This window comes from Rousettus aegyptiacus, unplaced genomic scaffold, assembly GCF_014176215.1.
Source record: "Rousettus aegyptiacus isolate mRouAeg1 unplaced genomic scaffold, mRouAeg1.p scaffold_m13_p_4, whole genome shotgun sequence".
Classification (NCBI taxonomy): Eukaryota; Metazoa; Chordata; class Mammalia; order Chiroptera; family Pteropodidae; genus Rousettus; species Rousettus aegyptiacus.
The window spans coordinates 108,076,703-108,100,024 of NW_023416307.1; the positions used below are offsets into that span (position 1 = coordinate 108,076,703).

The following is a 23,322-nucleotide window of genomic DNA, read 5'->3' on the forward strand; positions in this document are numbered from 1 at the left end:
CTAAGAATTCAGAAATATAAAATTAGATAGTATTCTATTTGTTTTATATATTCTTAGTATATATAAGTTCTTGATAGAGAAGTAATTCACAGTAGAGACAATATAGAAAATATGTTAAAGTATTTCAGCATTTTTAAAACAAGATTTTCTTGAGTAGTTTTTAAAAATAATTTTGTTTTGCATGTGAACTTTTTATCTCTTTGTGTAAGACACATTTTCTGAAAAAGATGATTTAGGAGTATGACAATGGAACATTATAGTATTTATTTCCCAAAGCTGTAAAATTTTATGGCTCAAATGAATTTCTGACAGCTGTTGAATGTTTTCAAATTCTTTTTAAGACCACTATTTTGTTTCCATTGATAGCGTAGTTATAGTCTGTTGAGACTACTTATGTGACTTTGTGGAAAGTTCTATGGAAAAAAAAATCCACTAAATTTTATATAAATTTACTTCTCTGCCAACTTTGCTATACATAAATATATCCATATAAAATTTCCACCTTGGTTAAGAATAGACCGCTTTAAACATAACATGTATAGAAAAGGAAATATAAAAGTAATCAACTCATCTTTCTATCCCAGACATATTAAAAATTTTAATCCAGTTATGCTGTGAATAAACCTAAGAAGTTTGACCTTTACATCTGAAATCACTGAAACCTTGTACTGATGATATAACTAGAGGGACAGTGTGGTGAAATGGTGATATTGTCAAATTAGAACACATGGATTCTAGCTCTGGGTTTCCTTCCTAAGAACACAGTTTCATCACTGGCAAGACAGGAAAAATATTACCTTCTTTCTCTACTTCTCAGGATATTAGTAAAGGCCAAATGAAATAATACATGTGAAAGTAGTTTCAGAATTGGTAAACACTGTGAAAAGTACAATTTTCATTTTTGAACAGCATTAATGGTAAAATAGATTTATTAATTTTGTTATGTATGCTAAAAATCTTATTATAAATTGTTTAAAGTAGTTCTATCTCATGGACTCAAGTTTCCTTGATAGCATGGCTCTGGTGTATTTTAGTTCTGACTTCGTCTATGAATTTTCAGTTCATATCTTTTCAAAGATAGTATTTTCTGTCATCTCAAATGATGTGAGCTAAAAAGACTGATAAGCATTAAGCTTATTTAGTATGCAACTAAATATAGGTATTTATATATTTACTTAACTTGGAAATAAAGGTAAATTTTTAACAGTAAATCTTGCAATAGTATCACTAGCTTTACATTTTTTTATTAGGCTTTTATGAACTAATTTTCCTATGTTCTTTAGACTCAAGAGAACCGAATCTTCATTTTTCATTCTGAAACTTACAAAAATTAATTCTCAAACATCACCGATAAGTAAATAATCTAAAGTTAAATTCAAAATGTTTTTAAAACCACAGAGTAAAGTCTCCCAGTTGAGTAGAATTAACAAATCTATTGGACTTTGAGGTATTTCTTGAGAGCACAAAATTATAATCCTGTTGAATCCCTAGATATATGAAAAATATTCATTTGTTTCTGACTTCCCATTTAAAAGAAAGCTGTACTATTTGTATTTAAATTTTGCAATCATTCCTACAGACATGTTTAAGTAAGAGTGAGCCTTATCTGAAGTTGCACAGGAAAATTCTGACCTATCTTTGAGAAGAAAGATAGTTTCAGGAAAAAAAACTCTGAGAAAACTGAACTGACTCAGACAAATCAGTTTTGTAGTCTTTCTTTTTCAGTAACATTATTAATATACCTACACCTTCAATAGAAAAGTAAAGACCAAACTCTTTAGCTTGATATTTAAGGACTTCCATGGTATAGATCACATCCTACTTGTCAAGTTCATCTAATTTTTTAAGATGAAAATTTTGTTTATGTAGGACTTGCCCCAATATTCACATAAACAGAATGGCCTTTATTACCTATTTTGTCACTCAAAATCGGTTCATCTTTTAAGGTTCAACTGAAGTATCATTTCCTTCTTGAATTTCTCCTCTGAACTCCTGTGACACTTATTTATGTTAGTAATACTAATCTATTTGGGACCTAATGATATGCTGTCATGTATTGTTATATAACTTTTCAAGTCTGTAAATATATTGGTACATGGTATGTATGGATGTGTGTGTATTAAGACTATTATTTTACATTATTTCTGCCTTCTACAAGGCTTAGAATATATAGACATATAAAATATATTCAATAGATGTTAAAATGGTTTCTTTTCCAAGTATTATAGTTCTTGGTTGGAAGTCTGATTTAACATTTAAAGATGGATTGGTCTCCATTCCACTCCTAGAAACTAGGGCAGAGACTCTCTGAGCACGATTGCCTTCTATGCAGAGCAGTACTCTTTCTGGAAAAACTCTCACCAAAAAGTGTTTAAAAGGTCATTTAGGAAATGAACAATCTTTATACAGCTCTGTTACTAAAGCACCAACCTCACATAGTCATAAGGGAGAGGTTATTGCCCTATCAACCTATTATATTAAAAGAACACCACTCCATCCAAGGATTTTGGGGGGACATTGGCCATTTTATCCTTTAGTGCTGGTTTCTCCTTACAGGGTAACATGTATCTAATGTCCTCATTCTTCACCCTCCACCTTTATCTTCTCAGGAACAACTCTTGCTTAACAAGATAAAGAACAGATTTAAGATAAGTTGTCACAGCAAGAGTACAAGAACAAAGTGGCTCATCTTATTATTAAAAGTTACAGTCTAACTAGTCAAACAGTTTCCAGGAGAAAGTCATCATCTGAGCATTGGGTGGGAGTAAAGGAGAGGGCGTTTCAAGTGAGGGGAGTGATGGGTAAATGTCTAAGTGTAGGAATGAAACAGTATGTTGGTGGATCAGTGAGTGAATAGATTGGACTTACCAGAGCAAAGGTGTGAATTGAATAGGTGTCAGATAAGTGACTAGATAACTGTAGTAAAGGAAGGAGTGATGATATCTTTAAATTAAGAGTTGACATTTGATATGATTCAGAAAGAGAGCTATTAAATGTTCTAAGGAGGACTTGGTTGATTTTTAAGAGAGTTTAATTAACACAGCTTTGTACTTCCATTCTCTAAAACTGTTTTTGAATACATCTGTTAAACGTATTGTCTTTTATTCCTTTTGCTCCATATCACGTGTGGCTTGCACATAGCCTGCATGATGCAAACTCATTTCTTTGGATACTTTGCTGTTGTGGGTTGTTTTTTTGTTTGTTTGTTTTGTTTTGTTTTGTTCATTTTTTTTGTTCTTTTTTACACTGGTAATTCTCCAATAACAGATTTCATCTTTTCTTTTTGATTTATGCTTCTCTTGCATAATGTAGACGTGAATCTGAGTGTAGTTTTTTGTGGTCTACTGGACTCATTAACAAAGTAACATAATCTTACTTAATGGCAAAGGATAATTATGATAATACAATAGCATTCCTGCTGCTATTTTAACTCAGTTTTTACTCAGTAATTTTACATAGAGGGTGTACTGATCTCCTAAACTTTTCCCTAAACAAAATACATTAACAGCTTTTAATTAGGCTATCATTAAATCATATTTGTGGAATGTCACTAGGAAAATATACCTATATCAAGTGTCGACTTTGAAAATTTGGAAAATAAAAATCGCAGTTAAGAGTATGGCTCTAAATAGAAAATATGTTTTATCAATACATAAATAATTTTGGAAGAATAACCTTACTGGATATTGAGTTTTGGGTTGACAGATTTCTTCTCTCAACATTTTATATATGTCATTCTGTTGCCTTATGGTTTGCACGATTTATGACCAGAAGTTGACTGTAATTCTTACCTTCCTCCCTTTTAGGTAATATGTATCTTTCGTTTCTTCTTTAACTTTGGTTTTCTGCAGTTTGAATATGATATGCCTAGATGTGATTTTTTTTTTTTTAAAATACATTCATCCTGCTTGGTGTTCTCTAAACTATTAGGATCTGTGGTTTGGTGTCATTAATATTGGAAAATCTTAGCAATTACTTTCTGAAATATTTTTTTCTCCCTCTTTCTCTCTTTCTTTTCCTTAGGGGATTCCAATTATATAGATATAATTATATATAAATATGTAATATGTGATGATGTATTATACATAATTATATATTATATATTTTATATGTACATATATCATTTAATGTCTCCCACAGCACTTAGATTATTTTTGTAGTGTTTTTGTTTGCTCTTTTTCTCTTATTTCATTTGGCTCACATCTATTAACCTATCTTCAAGTTCACTTATTCTGATAAATATATTTCATTGTGGTTTTATTTTGTATTGACTTATTGACTAATAATACCAAGCAGCTTCGTATTTTTAAATGGCAATAAATAAACAGAAATCAAGATAGCTAGATTTTTAACTTGACTACCTGAGTTCATGCTGCTGCTGTTTACTTCGATAGTAGAAGACCAGGGAAAGAGCAGAAGGGGGGAAAAAAATCAGAGTTGTACTTTTGTCATGTTAAGTTTGGAATCCTTATTAGACATACTAATGGTGATGTTCATTATTCAATTGGATATTAATGTGGAGTTCAGGATATAGGTTGGAACTAGTGATATAAACATTGGTTCTTATTGGCATATAAGAATATTTAATTCTATGGGATTGGATGGAATGACAGATGCTGTAAATGGAAAAAAATATGAGCTACTTTAACAGAAGCCTGGGGCCTGCCAGCATTTAGAGGTTGTTGATATGAACTGAATCCAACAATGGAGGCTTGAGAAATAGCAGATCTTGAGGTAGAAAAAAAATCCTACCTTCAAACTCTGAGTAGTTTTCACTCTCCGGAAGTACCTATTGGAGCCACAGTTTTCAAACCCCAGCTGGATCTTAGAACCTTGTTTATCAGTGAGTAAGAGACATCAAAAGAAAACTCACAGAACAAAGAGCTGTTCTATGTCTAAACTGTGTTTTTGCTTAGAAGATAAGGCCTGACCACTTTATCTGTCATCCCTCACTACTCTGTCCCCTGTCTGATTTAGTTTTTCCTTTTTGCCTTTTTACCTGGCATTATATTAAACATTACTTATGTATTTGTTATCTGTCAGCTGTAAGTTCCATGAGGCCGAGGACTTTACTTTGTGAACTACTTTATTTATCCCTAGCATCTAGAACACCTCCTGGTACATAGTGACTGGTGTGTAAACATTTATTGAGTACTGAAAGAAGAAATTGGTGTGGTCAATTGCTGACAAATTAGTGGAGTTGATGGTAAAGAACAAGGTATTTGGAGAATTTGCAAAGAATTTTGGGATGATGGTAAATGAACCCCAACTTAAGTTGAGAAGGAAAGAAAGGAATGGATCTCGTGACAACTCTCAAGAAGTTTTATAGTCACAGTGAAACAGCAAAATGAAATAGTAGTCAAAGGAGGCTTGGCATCAAGTTTTCCCAAGTCAAGGATAATAGAGCAAATTTACATACCACACCTAATGGTTCAGTAGAGAAAGAGAAAATATCTGAATCAAGTGAGAGGGAGGCTAATTACACAAGGTCTTTGGAAGAACAAGAAGGCATGGGCCACCTACAATTTCTGGAAGATACAAGAGATAGTCTTATATAGGAGGAAGGATACTTCTGCTGTATCAAGGGGGAGGTAATAATTATGAATTTCAGATGCAGGGAAACTGATAAGATTTTTAGTTTGTTTTTGCCTGAATCATCGGGATGGGACAGCAAGTTCTTTTAAGGTTTTTTTTTTTTTTTTTTTTTTTTTTTTTTAATATAAGTACCTTCTTTGGTTGTCGGCGAAGGTGTCATAGTAAGCCATAAAGTTCAGGGACCATCTGTATATCTATTTGGAATGTTTTTGCAGTGTATATACCTTCTGTAGATCTATTTGGAGTGTTTTTGCAGTGCACAAAACCATGCCTTTCATTATAGAGAATATGATAGGGAGGCTAAAAAACAGACTACAGTTACTGCCAGCTGAGTGGCCATAATCCACTTGCTCCGGTGCATACCCTTCCTTAGAGACATGCGTTACCTAGGCATCAGACCCAGAAAAATTTTATAACACTGAACAAAAGGGGAGCTATTGAGGGAGATGAAGATGGGGTTAGCTGCTGCAGCATTTTATGTTTTCCTCAGTGCTGTTTAGAATTTGAGGAGATATTTAGGCCTAAACTTTTTTGAGAACAGCAAGGATTCCTTTATCAGTTTTAAAAGCCTGGATAATTTTTCAAAGCCAAGGGATAGTTTTGGAACTACACAGTCTGGGTGCTCATATTCATGCTCTCACAGGAGGCATTTAAGAATATGAAGGGGAGAAATAGGACGTGCTTTTTCTAATACAGAATATCTGATGATTGGTATGGTGAAAGCTTAAAGGTAAAGAATCCTATGCAACCTGCTGGGATGTTTTTACACAAAATCCAGTCAGATAGTCTTAAGTAATGTGAGAATTTTGTCCCAACAAGAGGTATCTTAATAAATAGTATTAATGATGAGTTTAATTTCACATGATTATTGTGTATCTTTCATGAAAAATTATTTTCATACCTAATATTATAAAAAGATCAACCCATATTATTTTTTGAATGACCAATTTTGGAAACATTTATAGGATTTATGAGTCATATGTTAATATATTAGAATACATATTTTAATTTATTAAAATATAGATATTGGAATAAATTTTAATTTATTAAAATATAGAGAATATTAGAATACATATTTTAATTTATTAAAATACAGCGAGTTCTAAGATAACCTTAATTTATTCTAATCATTTCTTCAACAATCAAAAACGCTTTGGCAGAGGAAACAGATAATCTTATTTATGTAGTGAGATACTCTGAAATAATGTACTTATTAGGCTTTAAGAACAGAAAATGTCTCTAATCTATGGCCACTTCTTCACAGTACAATAGTGTGCAGCTAAAGAGGCCAGCTAGGCCTAGAGTGAGGAAAGATGATGGTTGATAATGACAGTGATATGTTGAAAGTAGTGTGAGATGATACGGAAGATAAAAGTCATCTGAGGATAAAGGAATGATCGCAGTTTATATTAGTCGATATGGTTTGGGAGCTGAGCTAGGGCACTGTGGCTAGTGATAGAAACAATGCTCATCTTTGTCATAGTACTACACAATATTCTGCACTTGGTGTTTGACACTAACAAATATTATGAAGACTTCTGTTTTACTTTTTTGAATTTATGAAACTTTTCCTTAGGGGAAAAAAAAAACTTTTTTGGAACACTGAGAGATTGAAACCATTAGAAGAGAAATACTCAGGGTTTGAGGCATTGCGTGCTTGTCCAGTCTATGTTTCTGCCACTCATTTCTAGACAATAGAATATATGGATTGCTCTGATTTTTCCACTTCATCCTCATCTTGAATCTAATTTTATGTGATGAGCTTCCTCATCAGCAAAGGAAATATTTCAGTACTGGTATTTAATTGGGCAAGCTAAAGTAGTAGACTTTTTGTTTCATGATTGACAAGAGGTCAGGTAAGCAATTAAAAAAAAATAAAACAAGGTAATGGGATAGTTATAATGGCTAATATTAACTGAGTCTTACAAGAGCTTTGCATACATTACCTCATTCACTCCTCAGAGCAGTCTGATGAGGCAAAACTCGTTTCTCTGTTTTATAGATAAGTGAAAACACCACGTAGAAAAGTGAAGTAACTTGCCCCAAATCATCCATTAAATTACTGGGCCATTCTGTTCCGTGAAGTGGCAGAATTGACTGGAACCCTAGGCTATTTGACTTCATAGTTCTCATTCTTTAATGATTTCTTTTTCTTTATGGGAAAATGCTATGTTCCAGTAAGAAATTTAATGCAGAATAAACAGAATTTTGCGAACACAGTTTATAAGTTAGGGAACATCGATGGTTACAGGTTATACTTGTCTGATCACAACGGTGAACAATTGTCTTTTTCACTCTTTCCCTAAAAATCATCTCTATTGTGCCAAGTATTTTTGCATAAATTGAAGACTAATTTTTAAGGTTAAATCGTAATCTTTAAAATTTGACTTGAAATGCCTCTGCCAACAACTTTACATTTTGTACAGAGTGTAATATGTGGCCTATGGTAGATGTTTAGCAAATGCTAAAGGAATGAATTCTAATAGAATGCTAAAGATATTTACTATTTAGAATGTCATCATCCTAAGCTTTGCAATGCTCATTGGCTTTGCCACAAAGCTTGACTTTACCCCCTGCAGAAGAAGTACCGTGGGGAAGGGAAGATAATAAATTTATAGAACAGTTAACCATAGAAGTTGAATTACTTCAAATGACCACAAATCAGATGTTAATTTCCCATTTTTCAATTTTTAAGTAACACGTGATTATTAGATTAAAATAAACTGCCGGTCTAATCATCTTCCTGCCAAACTACATAATCACAAAAACCAGTTAAGCTTGCTGGTTCCCAACTTCTAGTTCCTATCTTCTAGTGCCGTATGCTGTTTCACCAACACAGGCAGAAACGAAGCCAGTGTCTTTAATCCTGTCTTGTTTTTAAATCTTAAAGTTCTTAACAGCCTAAATTAACTGTTAGAAAATAGAGTTTTGGTCAGTGGTTTTTTGTACTTGTTTCTTTGCCGCATTCTTGGTGGCAGAAATGAAGCTTCCTTGTCTAACCTTATATTCTGGACAGTAAAAGCCATGGAGTAGAGAACTGATTCGTTAATTATTTTGAACAGTCACAGTTGCTGCTCTTGGTTGTTGGTTTACCAGCCTAAGATGGGAGATGGTCTCAAAATTCTTGTGCAACTGCTTATAGGATCCAGGCAGGTTATTGCAACAATTGACGATGGGCAGACAAGGTGATGGAAGAGATATAGACTCTAGTGAACTGGAGAGTTTGTGCCTCACCTAAAAGGGGCAACCAACTGCTGCTCCTCCTCTCTAGCTTGTTATTGCTGTGTGAGAACATGAGCGTGGTATTGTCATACTACCCAAGTTTTTGAAAGGAGCTTGAAATCTGAATTTTAATGTAAATTTTCATTTTTAAAATATTGGTTACTAATATGAATTTTAAAAATTATGGGCCAAATAAAATATAACTGTAGAATAAATACAATCCACAGGCCATCGATCTGTGACCTCTGGTATACTCTGTATCGAGTTCGCATGGGTGTAATTTGAGAAGAGCTAGGTTATAGAGATTTGTTCTGTACTGAAATTGGTCTTTCAGATATCACTGGAAAAGATTAATATGCTGTTTCTTAAATTCTCACTTTCTTAGGGAGAATGAAATATCAGCTCTTCTTTCTGTGGAAAAAACTGGAGCCCTGGTACAGAGTCGAATTCCTGGATGCGAGGCCACTAAAAGTTCACAGAGAATGGCAGATCAAAGCTGACAATTTTGGGACCCCTGTTTGGAAATGTCAGAATTCCTTGTAAGTAGAAACAATTGTAGTGATCCTGTATATTTTGTAGATTCTCCAAAAGTCTTTCCAGGATATATCCTTCACAGTACATATTAAAAGGGAGAAGTTGCTACAAATCCAGTTGATACACTGGGGGAAATAGTAATTCTCAGCAGCAGACTAATAAAGTGAATAAAGTTTGATTCAGTATGCAGGTAAAACTAAGATGAAGGATCAGTGAGTACAAATGTGATCTATTAGAGACTAGTAACCTGATTTTATTGGATACAGATATTTTCATAGAAATGCTCAGCACTAATGAATACATCAAAAACCATACTTTATTTTATGTATAGCAATACAATTTACATATTAAATAACACTATAATAGAATGATTTGATATATTTTTAAACAGAAGAAAAAAAGGGAAAAATTTCAGGTTACAAAACCCCTTCCCCCTGATCGATTTTTTTTTTTCTTAAAAACCACTTTTTCCAAATGGGTCAATGCAACAAATGTATTCAGTGACTATGTTTAATTCCTATTGCACAAATGGCCAATGGAATTAAAAACGAAAACCCAACTTTCACAATCACTGTCTCGAAGAAATAACACGTTGGATTCTTTTGGAATGCAAAGATGGTTCTTGCTACTTTAATACACAGAAAGTTGAATTCACATATCCACCACACAAAACAAAAACAAAACTGACAAAGTTGAAACTAGAAAAAAATTAGCTTTATATGAAAATATAAAATTCTATGATTATATACCATAGATACAAATTCCCAGAAGATGCTTATTCCAAGCAACAGAATATTTACAATTTTAATGATTTTAGCTATTTCGAGATGAAGTGAAAGAAACACAAAACAACATGTAGGCTGAGTCTTTTTTTTTTTTTTCTTTTTTTTTTAGAAACAATGGCTGCTTGCTAGTTTTAAATGTCCTAACTAAAAAGGAGTCACTACCCCAAATGTTGGAGAGTTGCAACATTTTATAAAATCAGCTGTCTCCTTTTCTGGAGATGTTTATTTCTTAAAACTCAAGATATTTTTTCTTGAAATTAATTATCCTCTGTAGAAAATGCTTCCCTTTGCAAATATTTAACAAAAATACTAAAAACAGTTTAACAGCTAAGACAAAGTAGAGGCCAAATATCATTATTACAATTCCTTCTTATCTGGAGCATGCCTTCTTTCTAGAGATAAATAAAGCCAATATTGTATGTTAAATGGCAACTAAGAAAAAGCGCAAAGGGGTAAGTGAAATTCAGCTGTTAAAAAAAAGCAGGCATTTTCCCTTCATATAAAAATCCACTGGCACCATTTGAACATAAACTTTAGAACACAGGAGTCAAAATGCATTTTCCAGTATAACTGCTAAATTCTTAAGACAAACTACATTTTGATTATTTCTTAAATTATGATGTGTTTGGGTTTTTCTTCTTATTATTTTTTGCTTAGAATTAGTATTATGTATCTTTGGTAAATTGGTATCTATATTTTAATTTTTAAATACAGTATATATGCATTTAAGAAAAATTCATAACAAGGCAATTGTGCTGTGTCATTAAAAAATAATTAAGGGTATCTGTTGATTTAAACATGTCACTCTGGGCTGAAAACTCCAACAGCCAGACCTTGAACACCATAACCTTCTCTGATCTTGCTAGATTCTTCCACTTGAAACAGACTTCTAAACGCTCCAAGACATAAAAATAAGAAAAACCAATTCAATTAATCTTATTTTTCTTGAAATTCAGAAGTTAACTTTTTTATGTAAGAAATATTGTGGCTTTTGGATGCAAGAAAGAGTTTTCCTGATGGAAATAAAGTGTCTTTTCTTTGATGTCCAGCATGGCCACTTGGTCTGATCATTACAGTTCAATTTTGTATGACGTGTGCATTCTGTTCGCCTAGAGCTAAATTCATACAACCCAATAAGCTTATTTTATAAAATAGCACACATTAATTTGCAATAACTATTTCCTTTCCCCCTGAGTGCAAGTGGTAATAACCTTGTTATGGAGTTAAGCAATGTGCTTATGTCTCAAAGAAAACACCATCTTTGAAACTCTGCCTCTGGAAAGATGCAAGCTTGTTTCTGCCAATAACAAATTAAGAATAATAGTGAGGACACACTCTGTGGTGAGAGTGAGGAACTGCTGAATATACCCTCAGTGAAGCGTGTTTGGATTACTTTGGCAAGATGGACAAATAGCAATTGCTCATAGGTCAGTGGGTCAGGATTTGTAGACTTTGGTTCAGGCCCGCTATAGACACACTGTTGTCTCGCAGACGACTTATAAACCATCCTTGTAATGTTTCTATTCTATTTACTAGCTATCTCTTTCCTTTATCATGATTCTGAAGCCCATGTAAGAGATGGTCACAGAATTGTGTTGGAGGGTATGAATTTCCATGAATTGAGCCTTCTGTAAATAGCACAGAAGGAAATGCTTGTTATGAGTCTTCTAATCAATGTTTTCTTTTATATTAAGAAAAAATTACTGAGGGAAATTATTGAGGGACCATGAACCCCAACTTAAACATTACTTCTGAAAGTCAAGTCCACTGTGCCAACTACTGGAAAGAGTTAGCACACATCAATACTCTATACAGTCAAACTAACCTACTTAACTGACTAAAATGATCTAGCTCTTGCCATGATCTGAAACCTTTACCTTCCTGATTCCCTTTAGCCTTATGGCAGTTGTAGTGTTCCTATGTTCAAGCTTTTTTCTTGAAGTATTAGGTAGAGCTTCTGATGGGAGCAGAGGGCCTATAAAGGTGTCTCTGTTGTCTAACACATACAGTTTAGCACACTTTGCTAACTTGCACACCTTTTAGCAAGCCTAGCCTATCGTTTGTGAACAGCAGACTATTCTATGTTGCTGAATCTATGTAACAAAAAGTGAGATTAACCTAACCTTGGCAAGTTATGTGGTTGATGAAAATGCCATTGGTCTGGCCTATGCTTTGGAACTCCTGGCCTCGGCCTGCAGCCTCTCTCTTCCTTGAGCAGCTTTGGTCCTTCAGCACCATTCTGACAAACTTCACAGAAAGTCAACTCAAGGTAAATAGAACTTCAGTGCTGATGATCATCAATGTTCTAATGCCTACCCAGATAGTATAATAGCCAGTGTGGACTTTTTGTTGAAGTTTATTGACATAAAAAATAGCCAAAATCCCTTTATTCTTCCAGGCCCAGTTCCGGTGGTGATTTCACTTCTGATAGAAGTTGTTCCTCAAAAGCATAGGCACTGGAAGAAACAGATCTCAGTAAGTAGCTTATTTTTCTAACTGAAAATAAGGAACTGAAATTCCTTATTAATGCTCTTAATTTTTCCATTATGTACTGTGGGGTGAGTATGGCTCAGAGGCTAAACCAAATAACTTCCTTGGGCTGTGTAATGATTTTCAGCCTCTTTTACTGAAGTGTATCTGTTCTTGAGGCTAAACTACACAAAAGCACACAAAGCCACCTCTCTCTTAAAAACTATTTGAAAATGTAGCTATCACCTTTTATTCAAGATTGTAATTTTCTCTCTCCAAATCAGATTTATCCATGTGTGGGAGTCTAGATAGTCCTAAGACTTTTGCGAATACAGTATTTTCAATTTAATCCTAAGTAGAAGAATGTATGTCATTATGAGATTTATCATGAAACATTTGGCAAAAAGGAAAGAAAAGAATGTTAACTGTATAGGTAGTTTTTATGAGATTGTTATATGAGTAATAGGGATATTAGAGGACAAATTTCAAAATTACACCCCTGTAATATTTTCATTATTCCACCTGCTGTGCAGTATGCTATTAAAAACCAAGAAGCATTAATGGGGAGTCACTAGTGGGTTTCATAACTGAGTTGTGTAAAATATTGCCATCTCTCTATTGTAAAAGATAGCCCTGATTTTAGGTGTAGCTATTTCACAGAGTCAAAATGGAAATAACACACACTGTCCACATAGCTACTGTGAAAACTGTAATACAGAGATATCTTTATTTTGACACAATTGGGCATTTTTTTTTTAAAGCTATGAATATAAGTTTGTAACTAATAAGTGATGTTCACATGAAGCAACTCGTAAATCTTCTAACTTCTTAATGGATATCTTCACCATCATAAATGGGACTGTTTCAAGGCCATGATGTCGACAGACCTTCTTAATAGCTCCCAATTACCTGCTAGTCTTTAAAAGAAAACAATGCTCATCCACTCCATTAAAATGTAGAAGGCATACAGTATTGAACAATGTCTAAAGGAAAAGAGGAGAGTAGGACTGAGGAAAAAATACAGCATTGCCTGCTAGTAGAATGCAACAGTTTAGCAATAATAATAAAATCAAGATTCACTGTCATAACAAAGTCCTTCACTGTACTGAACTAAAAAGTAGCATGTATGTTGTTATGGAATGTCACATCAGGGTATGCTTTAGTATTAGATTATAGGCAGTAACACTGATCATATAGTGCAAACTAGGTAAAACTGCGTTCCACTGGGTGAAATGAACAGAGGTGCAAATGCTCAGTAGAATACCATTAAGACTTAAAATGGCAAAAAATAAATATCAAAACTTTTATCAGTGTAAAAAAGTAACTGGGTTATTGTATAACCTAGAGTCTGGCAAAAAAGGCCTCAAAAAAGTTCTCAGTCTTCAGAAGTTTTACAAATTAAGTGCCCTTCCAGGATTTCGATCACACTAGAGATTCCATGCTCTCGGCAGGGTCTGATTCATCTGCAATTAGAACAGCACCATTTTTGTCCACCGTCATGGGACCATTTCCATTTTCTTTAGTGCTGACCAAGCTAAGCATTGCTTTATAGACAAATTGGTATTGTTCCTGAAAAACAAGAGGAAGACACTTTGAGCCAAAGCTTAGTCACTTTATCTAAAGTAAAAATACCAATTAAAAATGTAATTGTGAAAAACATACTAGAGAAACAGGAATATATATTTATGCTGTCTAAGAAACTTAAAAGTCATGTGAATATAACCAAGACCTATGCCTTCTTCATGTCCTTTTGATCTCCGTTAGCTTGGAACTAATTCTCAATATTGATAGTAAATTAACATAAATATGTGTTATAACTATATGAGAATACTATACTCTAGAAAGCAGAGTTTCTCAGCCTCTGCACTGCTGACATTTCGGGCCAGTAATTCTTTCACTGTGGAAGACTGTCTTATGCATTTCGGGTTGGTTAGCAATAGCCCTGGGCTCTACTCACTAGGTGCCAGAGTACTTCTTCTCTAATTCCATTTGTGGCAACCAAAAAAAGTATCTCAGTTGAGAACCATTACTCTAAAGCATGAACCTGAATTTCAACTGATGTTGCAGAAATTTCATAAAGAAGCAAAGTACTTACAATGTCTGTGAATACTCCAGGCCTCATAAGATTGATCATTTTTGCAACCTGGAAAACATCCACAGCATTTTCATTCTCTAGTTGCTGGGACAGGGTGGTAAGAGCACACAACATTCCTGCTGAAACTGCTCCATACCTTGGGGGAAGAAAAAAAAAATGCTATTTCAGATTTACTAAGGGACTGAATATATTGGAATGAAATTACCATTACATATTTTCACAGAAGCTAAGTACATTGTAGAGACACCTATTCCAGAATACAAAAATGAATGAAATTACTGAATGGGGGAGAGATTTAGAGACTAAATTTTTAGATGAAAGTGATATTTGTTTATGAATGTAAACTCACCCAAAATGGTTTATTGGATACTTAGCTTGATATTTAATATGACATGAGAGGTTCAAAATTAGACTTGAGAGAGCTACAGAAGATTTGATATTGGGGACAAGGTAGGTGATATAAATGGAAAAATAATGAGAACCTTAACTAGAGGCTATTGGTGAAAGACTGAAAAAAAAATTTTAAATTTCCAAACAGCTAAATTAAAGTTATAAAATATGAGCAAAAATGAAAATACATTACTGAAATGCAGTCAGAGAATTCTCAAAACGGGTTCCATATCAAGTAATTATTTTTGGCACTAAGTAGAACTTTCCAAATGAAGGCACTTTCTTTAAAATTCCTGGAAAAATATGTTTCTCTTTGTTTCACACATACAAAAAAAGGCTTTAAGAGTAATATCCCCCCCCCCTTTTTTTAAATCAAGCCAGACTGGCAAATACATTTTTTATAGTAACCTAGTTTCCATATTAGTGATGAGAAAACAGATGGATTAAATAAACTTGTTCAAGGTGATGTTTCTGGTAGAAGTGAGATTGGAACTTAGATGCCCTGTGCCCACTGTGTTGTTAAAAACTATTAAATATGCAGTTTCTGAATATTCATATATAAAATTAAAACATTATAGATGTTTTACATCTTTGATACAAATAAGACCAATAGCCTCCTAACTGCCACCCTAACTTTAGAGGTAAATTATCTAGGGATAAAAATTGTTAAACTTTTAGACGAACCCTTCTAGATTTAGGTATATCAGTACATTTTGATCCAGCTCATTTTAGATGCTGCATCCATACTGGACTCACTTATTTCCCTATGGATGGACATTTAGATTGTTCATGTATCTTGTGCACATTAGAAGTGGTGGCATGTGTAGAAGAGCTAGATCACAGGTATGCTCGTTTTCAGTTTTAAAGATATTGCCATATTTCTTTCCCAAATGGTTGCTACTCGTTTATACTCCTACCAGCATGAGAATATTGGTTTCTTCTCATCATTTTAAAGTTAAATGCTTCTGCCTATCTGGTAGGTGAAAAATTTTAATGTTTTCTTTTTAAATTTTATTACTTTCAAGTATACAGTACATTGGTTAGAGATTTATATAGGTTATAAAGCAATCCCCCATTTGCTCTTTCTCTCCACCTAGCTATTACAGTAATGCTAATTGCAATCCTATGCCATGCTCCCCAACCTTGTGACCATCTAGCAATTAATTTGTACTTCTTTGTCCTTTACCTCATTCTTCCAGCCTCCTACCCCTCCTCCCCTTTGGCTGACCCCAGACCGTCCTCTATATTTGCGTCTTTGATTAGTTTCTTTTTTTCGTTCCTTAGATTCCACATATAAGTGAAATCATATGGTATTTATCTTTCTCTGTCTGACTTACTTCACTCGGCATAACCACCCCTAGGTCCGTCCATGTTGTTGCAAATGGTAGGATTTCATTTTTTTAATGGCTGAGTAATATTCCATTGTATCTATGAACCATAATTTCTTTATCCAATCATCTGTTGATGGGCAGTTAGGTTGCTTTCATATCTTAGCTGTTGTGAATTATGCTGCCATGAGCATAGGGGTGCATAGATCTTTACAAATTATTGTTTTGGTTTTCTTTGGATAAATATCCAGAAGTGCAATTGCTGAGTCAAAAGGTATATCTATTTTAATTTTTTGAGAAACCTCCAGATTGTTTTCCACAGTGTCTGTACCAATTTGCAGTTCCACCAAAGTGTATGAGGGTTTCCTTTTCTCCACATCCTCAACAACACTTGTTGTTCTTTATTGATCGAAGCCATTCTGACAGATGTGAGGTGATACCTCATTGTGGTTTCAATTTGCATTTCTCTGATGATGATGTTTTCATATGTCTATCGGCCATCTGTATTTTCTCTTTGGAGAAATAACTGTTCAGGACTTCTGCTCATTTTTTAATTGGATTTTTTTGTTGTTGAGTTGTATAAGTTCTTTATCTATTTTAGGTATTAATCTCTTATCAGATGTATAAGCAAATACCTTCTCAGTCTGTTTTTTAATGTTTTTTAAAATTTGCATTTCTTGATAATCAGAGAAGCTGACTACCTTTTTTTTATTAACCAACTGTATTTCCTCTTCTGAAATTACCTATTAATATACTTTGGCCATTTTCTATTAGGTTTGTCTCTTTTAAATGGATTCATAAAATTATGTTATCTGACATGTGTTGCAAGTATTTTTTTTTCAATCCCTCGTTTCTCTTAATGTTGTGTTGTTTTTATTAGACCGATGTATAGTTTAGATGTAATCAAGTTTATCAATCTTTCATTTTGGGCTCTTTTTGGAATCTTGTTTGAGAATGCTTTCTCTAGCCCAATATTTTACATTGTTCTAATTTTATTTTTTACTTTTAATGAATTCATCTGAATCTTATTCTTGTTTTGACATTAGGTTCCGATTTTAGTTATTTTCCCAATGGAAAATCAATTATCTCAACATATTTTTTATGAATAGTCTCATCTTTTCTCATTGACTTGAGTGGCCTTTTTATCATATACTAAATTCTGATAAATGCAAGCCTGTTTCTGAACTCTAATTTAACCCTTCAGTTTATCTATTTTTTTCATTTTCCCACATTTATTTGTTTTAATTTGTATAGGTTTGTAATAATTCTTGATAGCTGATAAAGCGAGATTCTACAATAGTTTTAGCTATCCCTAAGTTTATTGTTTCATATTATTTTTAGTGCTTCAAACATGATATATTTCATTTTCCACTTGTACACTCATTTCCAAGTACTCCTAACTTTTCCATCCCATCCACTTCATATTAATTTTGAAACTGGATTGTCAAGGACACAAAATGTTTTGTTGTGATTTGGTTAGATGGCATTAAATATATGTATCTGAGGAAATTAACATCTTTGAGTTTTTCTGTTCATGAACACGTCTCCATTTATTCAAGTCTTTTATGACTTTCAATGAGATTTTATAATTTTCTTCATAGTCTTTGCTAATTTCATTTTAGTAGAATTCCTAGGTACTTTAGAGTTGGTTACTTCTAAAAATGGACTCTTATGACATTTTCTGTTTGGTTTCAGTTGATATACTATAGGAAAGTTGATTTTCATATGGTGAACTTGTATCCAGTCACAAAGCAGAACTCTTTCTAAGTTCTAATAATCTGTGGTTTCTCTAGGAAGTTGGCTACATCTTTATCTGCCAATAATGCCAGTTTTGCCTCTTTTCAACTTTTACATTTATTACATCTTTTGCTTTTAACTGTTGGTTAGGACCTCAATAGTTTTATATTCTAGGACTGCAAGGATGCATCATGTTATATTCTTTAATGGTAATGCTTCTAAGTTATTAATATTAAATAAATGTTTGTTGCAGGCTTCTGATAAATAACATTGATCAAGTTAAAGAGGATGCTTTATACTTTTAGTTTGCTGAGTGTTTTTTTTTTTGGGGGGGGCCTATTATGAATGGGTGTTATTGTATGTTTTTCAACATCTATTAACGTTTTTTTTTAGAAACACCTTTTAAAATGTCCTGAATTCACGGAGAAATTTTGGTAACATTTAACGAGTTCTACAGTCTTGGGATAAATCTTACTTTTGATAACATGTTGGGTTTTATTTGACAGTTTTTGAGTTTTGCATCCATATTCTAGTTAGTTTAGCTCATACTTTTTCACTTTGGTGCCTTTTTTTTTTTTTAAATCAAGTTAATATTAAGTCTGCTCTCTGTGTGTTATTCAAATGTAGACTGTCAGGACTTAGTGGACCTCAACAGTCTTGAGAACTCATCTTTTTATTCAGTTCTTAGTAAACACTAACATGCAGTATGCTCTTACTATGTTGACAGGCTCTCTTAGATATTTACATGTACCAACTTAATTTTTACAGTAGTCCTATGGTATAGGTACTATTATTATCGCCATTTTGAGGTTGAAGAAACAAGGCACATTCAGGTGAACTGGCCAAAGTCTCATAGCTCATGGCTAGAGCTTATATTCGAGCTGATACATGTGAACGACACAGAACAGAAACTAGTACACCTACTATATGTTCCAAAAGTATCATTTATTATGCTTATGATCTAGGGTTAAAAATTTATTACTATAAAATTATAGTTTCAAATGTTTAATTTTATATCCCTTAATATATTTTAACCCTTTAAAAACTAATTAGTATATAGTTTCAAATGTTCTGTCCTTTATAATATATTTTAACTTTTTATAGAAAATGTATAAGAAGCCATCACTAAATTACAATAATCATCAGCCTAAGGGCACTCTTGTCTCATCTCTACTTCTTCCCCCATATATTTTGAAGCAAATTCCAAATATATTATTTATTCATATTTTAGTATAAAACTCTAAAAGATAAGGCCTTGAAAAAATAAACATTATCATTACACCTAAGGATATTAATAATTCTCAAATGCTTTGTTGTAAATGCAGATAAATGGTGAATTTTTTTTGCCATTTTCCAAATTGGTTTCTTTTTTAGACTATATTTCTTAAATTTTACTATCTCTTCTCTGCTCTCATTTTATTACTGTTTGCTTTTAATTCTTTGTATTATTTGTGGATTTATCTGGTTCTTTTTCTGGACTCTTGAGTTGAAACTAATCTTTTCTCCAATATACACAGCATAAACTATAATTTTTCCTCTTTGAGTGTAGTTTGGTTACATCATACCAGGTTTTGAAATGCAGTGCATTTATCACTTAGTTTTGTTTTTTTCTAATTCCTATTTTCCGTAACCTTTTAGCCCATGAATTATCAATAAGTAATCCTAGATACAAGGACTTCAGTGTTTAGGTATGAGGATCTGGGGTCTCATTGGTTTTTAATATTAATGCATCATGACCAATGAATGTGGCCTTGTATGGTATCATTTTTTTAGAAATGTTCTGAAATTCCATTTATGGTCAATTTATCTAAATAAATCATTTATGTTTGAAGAGAATATACTACGGTCTCTCAATATAGTCTCTTAGGTGCATAGTTTATATATCACTAATAGATCAGTTTTGTTAAGTGTAGTATTCAAATCTCTTTAAATGTTATTGTTCGAATGGATCCTGATCATTCAGTTTAAGAATTTAATCCTTTATTCAGTTCTCAGAAAATCTCAGCCATTATTTCTCCCTCTTTAATCTTTCTATGGGCTCATGACTTAGGACATCTGTTAGAACTTCTGTATCTAGCTTCTATATCCTTGTTTGATTTCAACTTTGTGCGTTCTACTGCTAGCATCTCTTGTTTTTTCTATTTCTTAGGCTCTAATTTGTTCCTGTTGCACAATACATGTTTTTAATTCATTTCATACAGACTTCCTTTAGACCTGAACATAGTTTAAAATCCTATTATGATTGCTCTATTAACTCTAATTCACTTATTGTTCCTGTTCATCATCTTGTCTTCCCTCAGATTCTGAGTTTACCTACTTATTTTAGCATGGTACTAACATTTTTCAGGAGGGGAAGAATTTAACCTTTGCTTTAATCTTTTCTAGTGTAACTGTTAGACTCAGGATCTCCCTCCCTCACCCCTTCTTTAGCTCGTTCTTAAAGCTATCCATAGCCATTCAGAAGACAAGTCAGGTATTATGTATCTTATTATGCAGTGTGCACTCCATGTGGGATTAGTCTGGCCTTTCCTATATTTAGCCACTCTTAAATAAGAGCCTAAATTAAAAGGAAGTACCAACACGAAAGTTTGAACATGACTAGAAAGTAAGACAAACCAATCAAACACACAGATACTTTTAAGCATCTTCTAAAAGGCAAACATTAATATGAAAAAATAAAGACTGAAAAAATAAAGGCCATGCTCTTCCAGCAGTTTAGGAATTAAGCAGGATTAAAGGATGTTGGCTTTGGTAGTTCATTTACCACTTCTTCAAAAGAAATGCTTGTTAAGAAATGCTGCTAAGAAAAAAACCAAACGTATTTTCATCTTTTCCTTCTTATCCTGCAAAGAAATCATAAAAGAAATGAAACTGCTCTAAGTTCCCAATGCACAGTAATATTTTTAAGTGTTCTGCCTATTTCATTTAAAAACACATTGGGGTTCCTAGTACAGTCAGTGTGTATGATGTCTATGCCCATTTAATCATATTTTTTACTATTTCATATAACTACTCACAATTGTTATAGTTTTGCTTTTAAGACATTGTTTTAGAAATGATGACCAAGAATGCAATCCAGAATTATTACCCTATCACTGTGAAGTGATACTTCCCTTAGAAATTATTAGAGCAAGTAGGAAAACAGAGTTAAAGCTTAGAAATGTATCAACCCTGAGGAAACAGCAACACAAAAGCTTTCCAGACGACTTTAAAAATTAAAATATTATAATGGCTAGATATAGGGCCAGATGGGTGCTAGAGTGATGGGGCAGAGCACTTCCTAAATTATATAAATGTCTAATCACTACACTGTATACCTGAAACTAAAAAGAAAAAAAAAAAAAACAGAGCTGAGTAACTGAATGAGTAAATCAAGCAGGAGGAGAAAAAGACACATGTGCAGGAGTGCTGACTGTGGGAGGTGGTGTTCTTCAGCAGGATCAGACTGATCTGGGTTTGACTCCGGCAGGGCCAGCTTCCAGGCCTGCCATCCGTGCAGCTGTGTGGGTCCCCCAACCAGAAGGGTCCTGCACTTAAGTTTAAAGCTCTGCTCTTTCCATCTGGAAATTCTTAATAATTTTTGGACAAGGGTTCCTGCATTTCCATTTTACACTGGACCCCAGAAATTATGTGGCTGGCCTGGGCTCTGACACTAACTATATGTGTCATTGTGCTTATTTTCTCACATGTAGAGTAGGGAATTCTAAAATTACCCTCATAGTAGGATAAATTTGAGGATTAAATTAATTAGCTATAATTTGTGAGTGTCTTTGTAGCAGTTGCTATAGAAAGCATTCCATATATTTTTGTATTACCTATAGAGTATCTCAGGACCAAATTAAAGTAAAAAGTTACTAAAAATCCCCAAAGAGGTTTTGCTTATTTTGGGCTCTATCGAATATTTACTTATCAGAAATGAGAACTGAGAAAGTATTAAAAACACAAAACCATGCAAGCACACATTCCATATCATGCAGCTCTGGAAAAACTGTAGTATATACTCATGATAGACTGCGAGTGAACAAGGCAAATGGTATCTTTGCATTATTATGAGAATAGTTTTGACCTTTCATCTCCTGGAAGGGGCTTGAAGACTACTGCCCCCTCCTTAACCAGGTGTCCTCAGATCACACTTTGAGAATTGTTAAATGAAATTAGCCTACTATGATATCTCATATGGTGATAGATGTATTTCCAGAGTGAGTTAACATTATTTGCAAAGGAAACGATTCTTTGTTCTGTGAGTGAATATCTAGTCTACTGTTGTCTCATGAGACTGTGTAAGAACCACGCCTATCTCCAAACCCCTTCTGTAGAAATAGAAGCTCTGTTTTTAAGATTTGACAGTAATGATACTGATCAGCCTCTGAACAGAGCTGTCTTAAACAGGTGAATATAGAATGTCACGAATAAAGCAGTTTGCTTTTACACTCTGTCAGTCCTCAAGAAAGATCAGTTTACTTTCTGGTGAGGAATTTTATCTTTAGATCATTTATCTGGAAACTTCACCTACCTGGTACACAGCTGAGGACACTGAAAGTGGTGTTAAAAAGATGAAGACTGAATAGATATCACAAAGTTTGAGCACTAAAAGATAAACTCTTCGACTTACAGTAGAAGCTCTCAGGTCTTCTCTCCAAGTCTGCTCACATCAACTTTTGAGCTTAAAAGACTTTGTAAATTGCTTTTATAGCTCACCGAAGAATTTAAGCAGGCAAAATGATGAAACAAAAGGCAAAGTTCAAGGCTTTCTGGAAAAGTTCATATAGGGGTACAGAGCCCTAAAATTATGCAGGCCATCACAATTTGAAGCACAATACCTGCCCAGCACTCAGTATGTGCCAGGCATTGGCCTTCACCTATTGGAGACTGGGATGAGTAAGTTACCATGGCTGGTCTCAGCAATGTGGGGGTGACGGTACTGTGGACAAATAGTTACAATGTATGATAAACAGGAATGGCATTGGCAAGGTGATATCTATTAAGGATTTTGATGATCACCTCTGAAATGAGTTAGAGAATCTCAGAGTGACTTGACTTCAATTTCAGAGAAAAACTTTTGAACTGTATGTTGAATGAAAGGGCACTAGAGGAAACAGTATTTGCAGGGGAAGGGAGGCCTGGAGGAAGTACTTCAGTGGAAGCTTGGGATGGTAGCTGGAAAAGT

The 23,322-nt window shown here is 33.7% G+C and overlaps 1 protein-coding gene across 3 annotated transcripts in view; it reads right to left on the bottom strand.

Annotated features, from left to right (window-relative positions):
- Positions 1-10,233: 10,233 nt before the first annotated feature.
- Positions 10,234-23,322, bottom strand: part of PTPRG (protein tyrosine phosphatase receptor type G) — a 630,255-nt gene continuing 617,166 nt past the window's right edge. For all 3 annotated transcript variants that reach the window (XM_036220040.1, XM_036220041.1, XM_016150164.2), the window contains 2 exons: positions 14,701-14,836; positions 10,234-14,174 (listed from right to left, as the gene is read on the bottom strand). In XM_036220040.1, the coding sequence (XP_036075933.1) occupies positions 14,028-14,174; positions 14,701-14,836 (283 nt within the window). In that variant the 3' untranslated portion in view covers positions 10,234-14,027. The remainder of the gene's footprint in view (positions 14,175-14,700; positions 14,837-23,322) is intronic.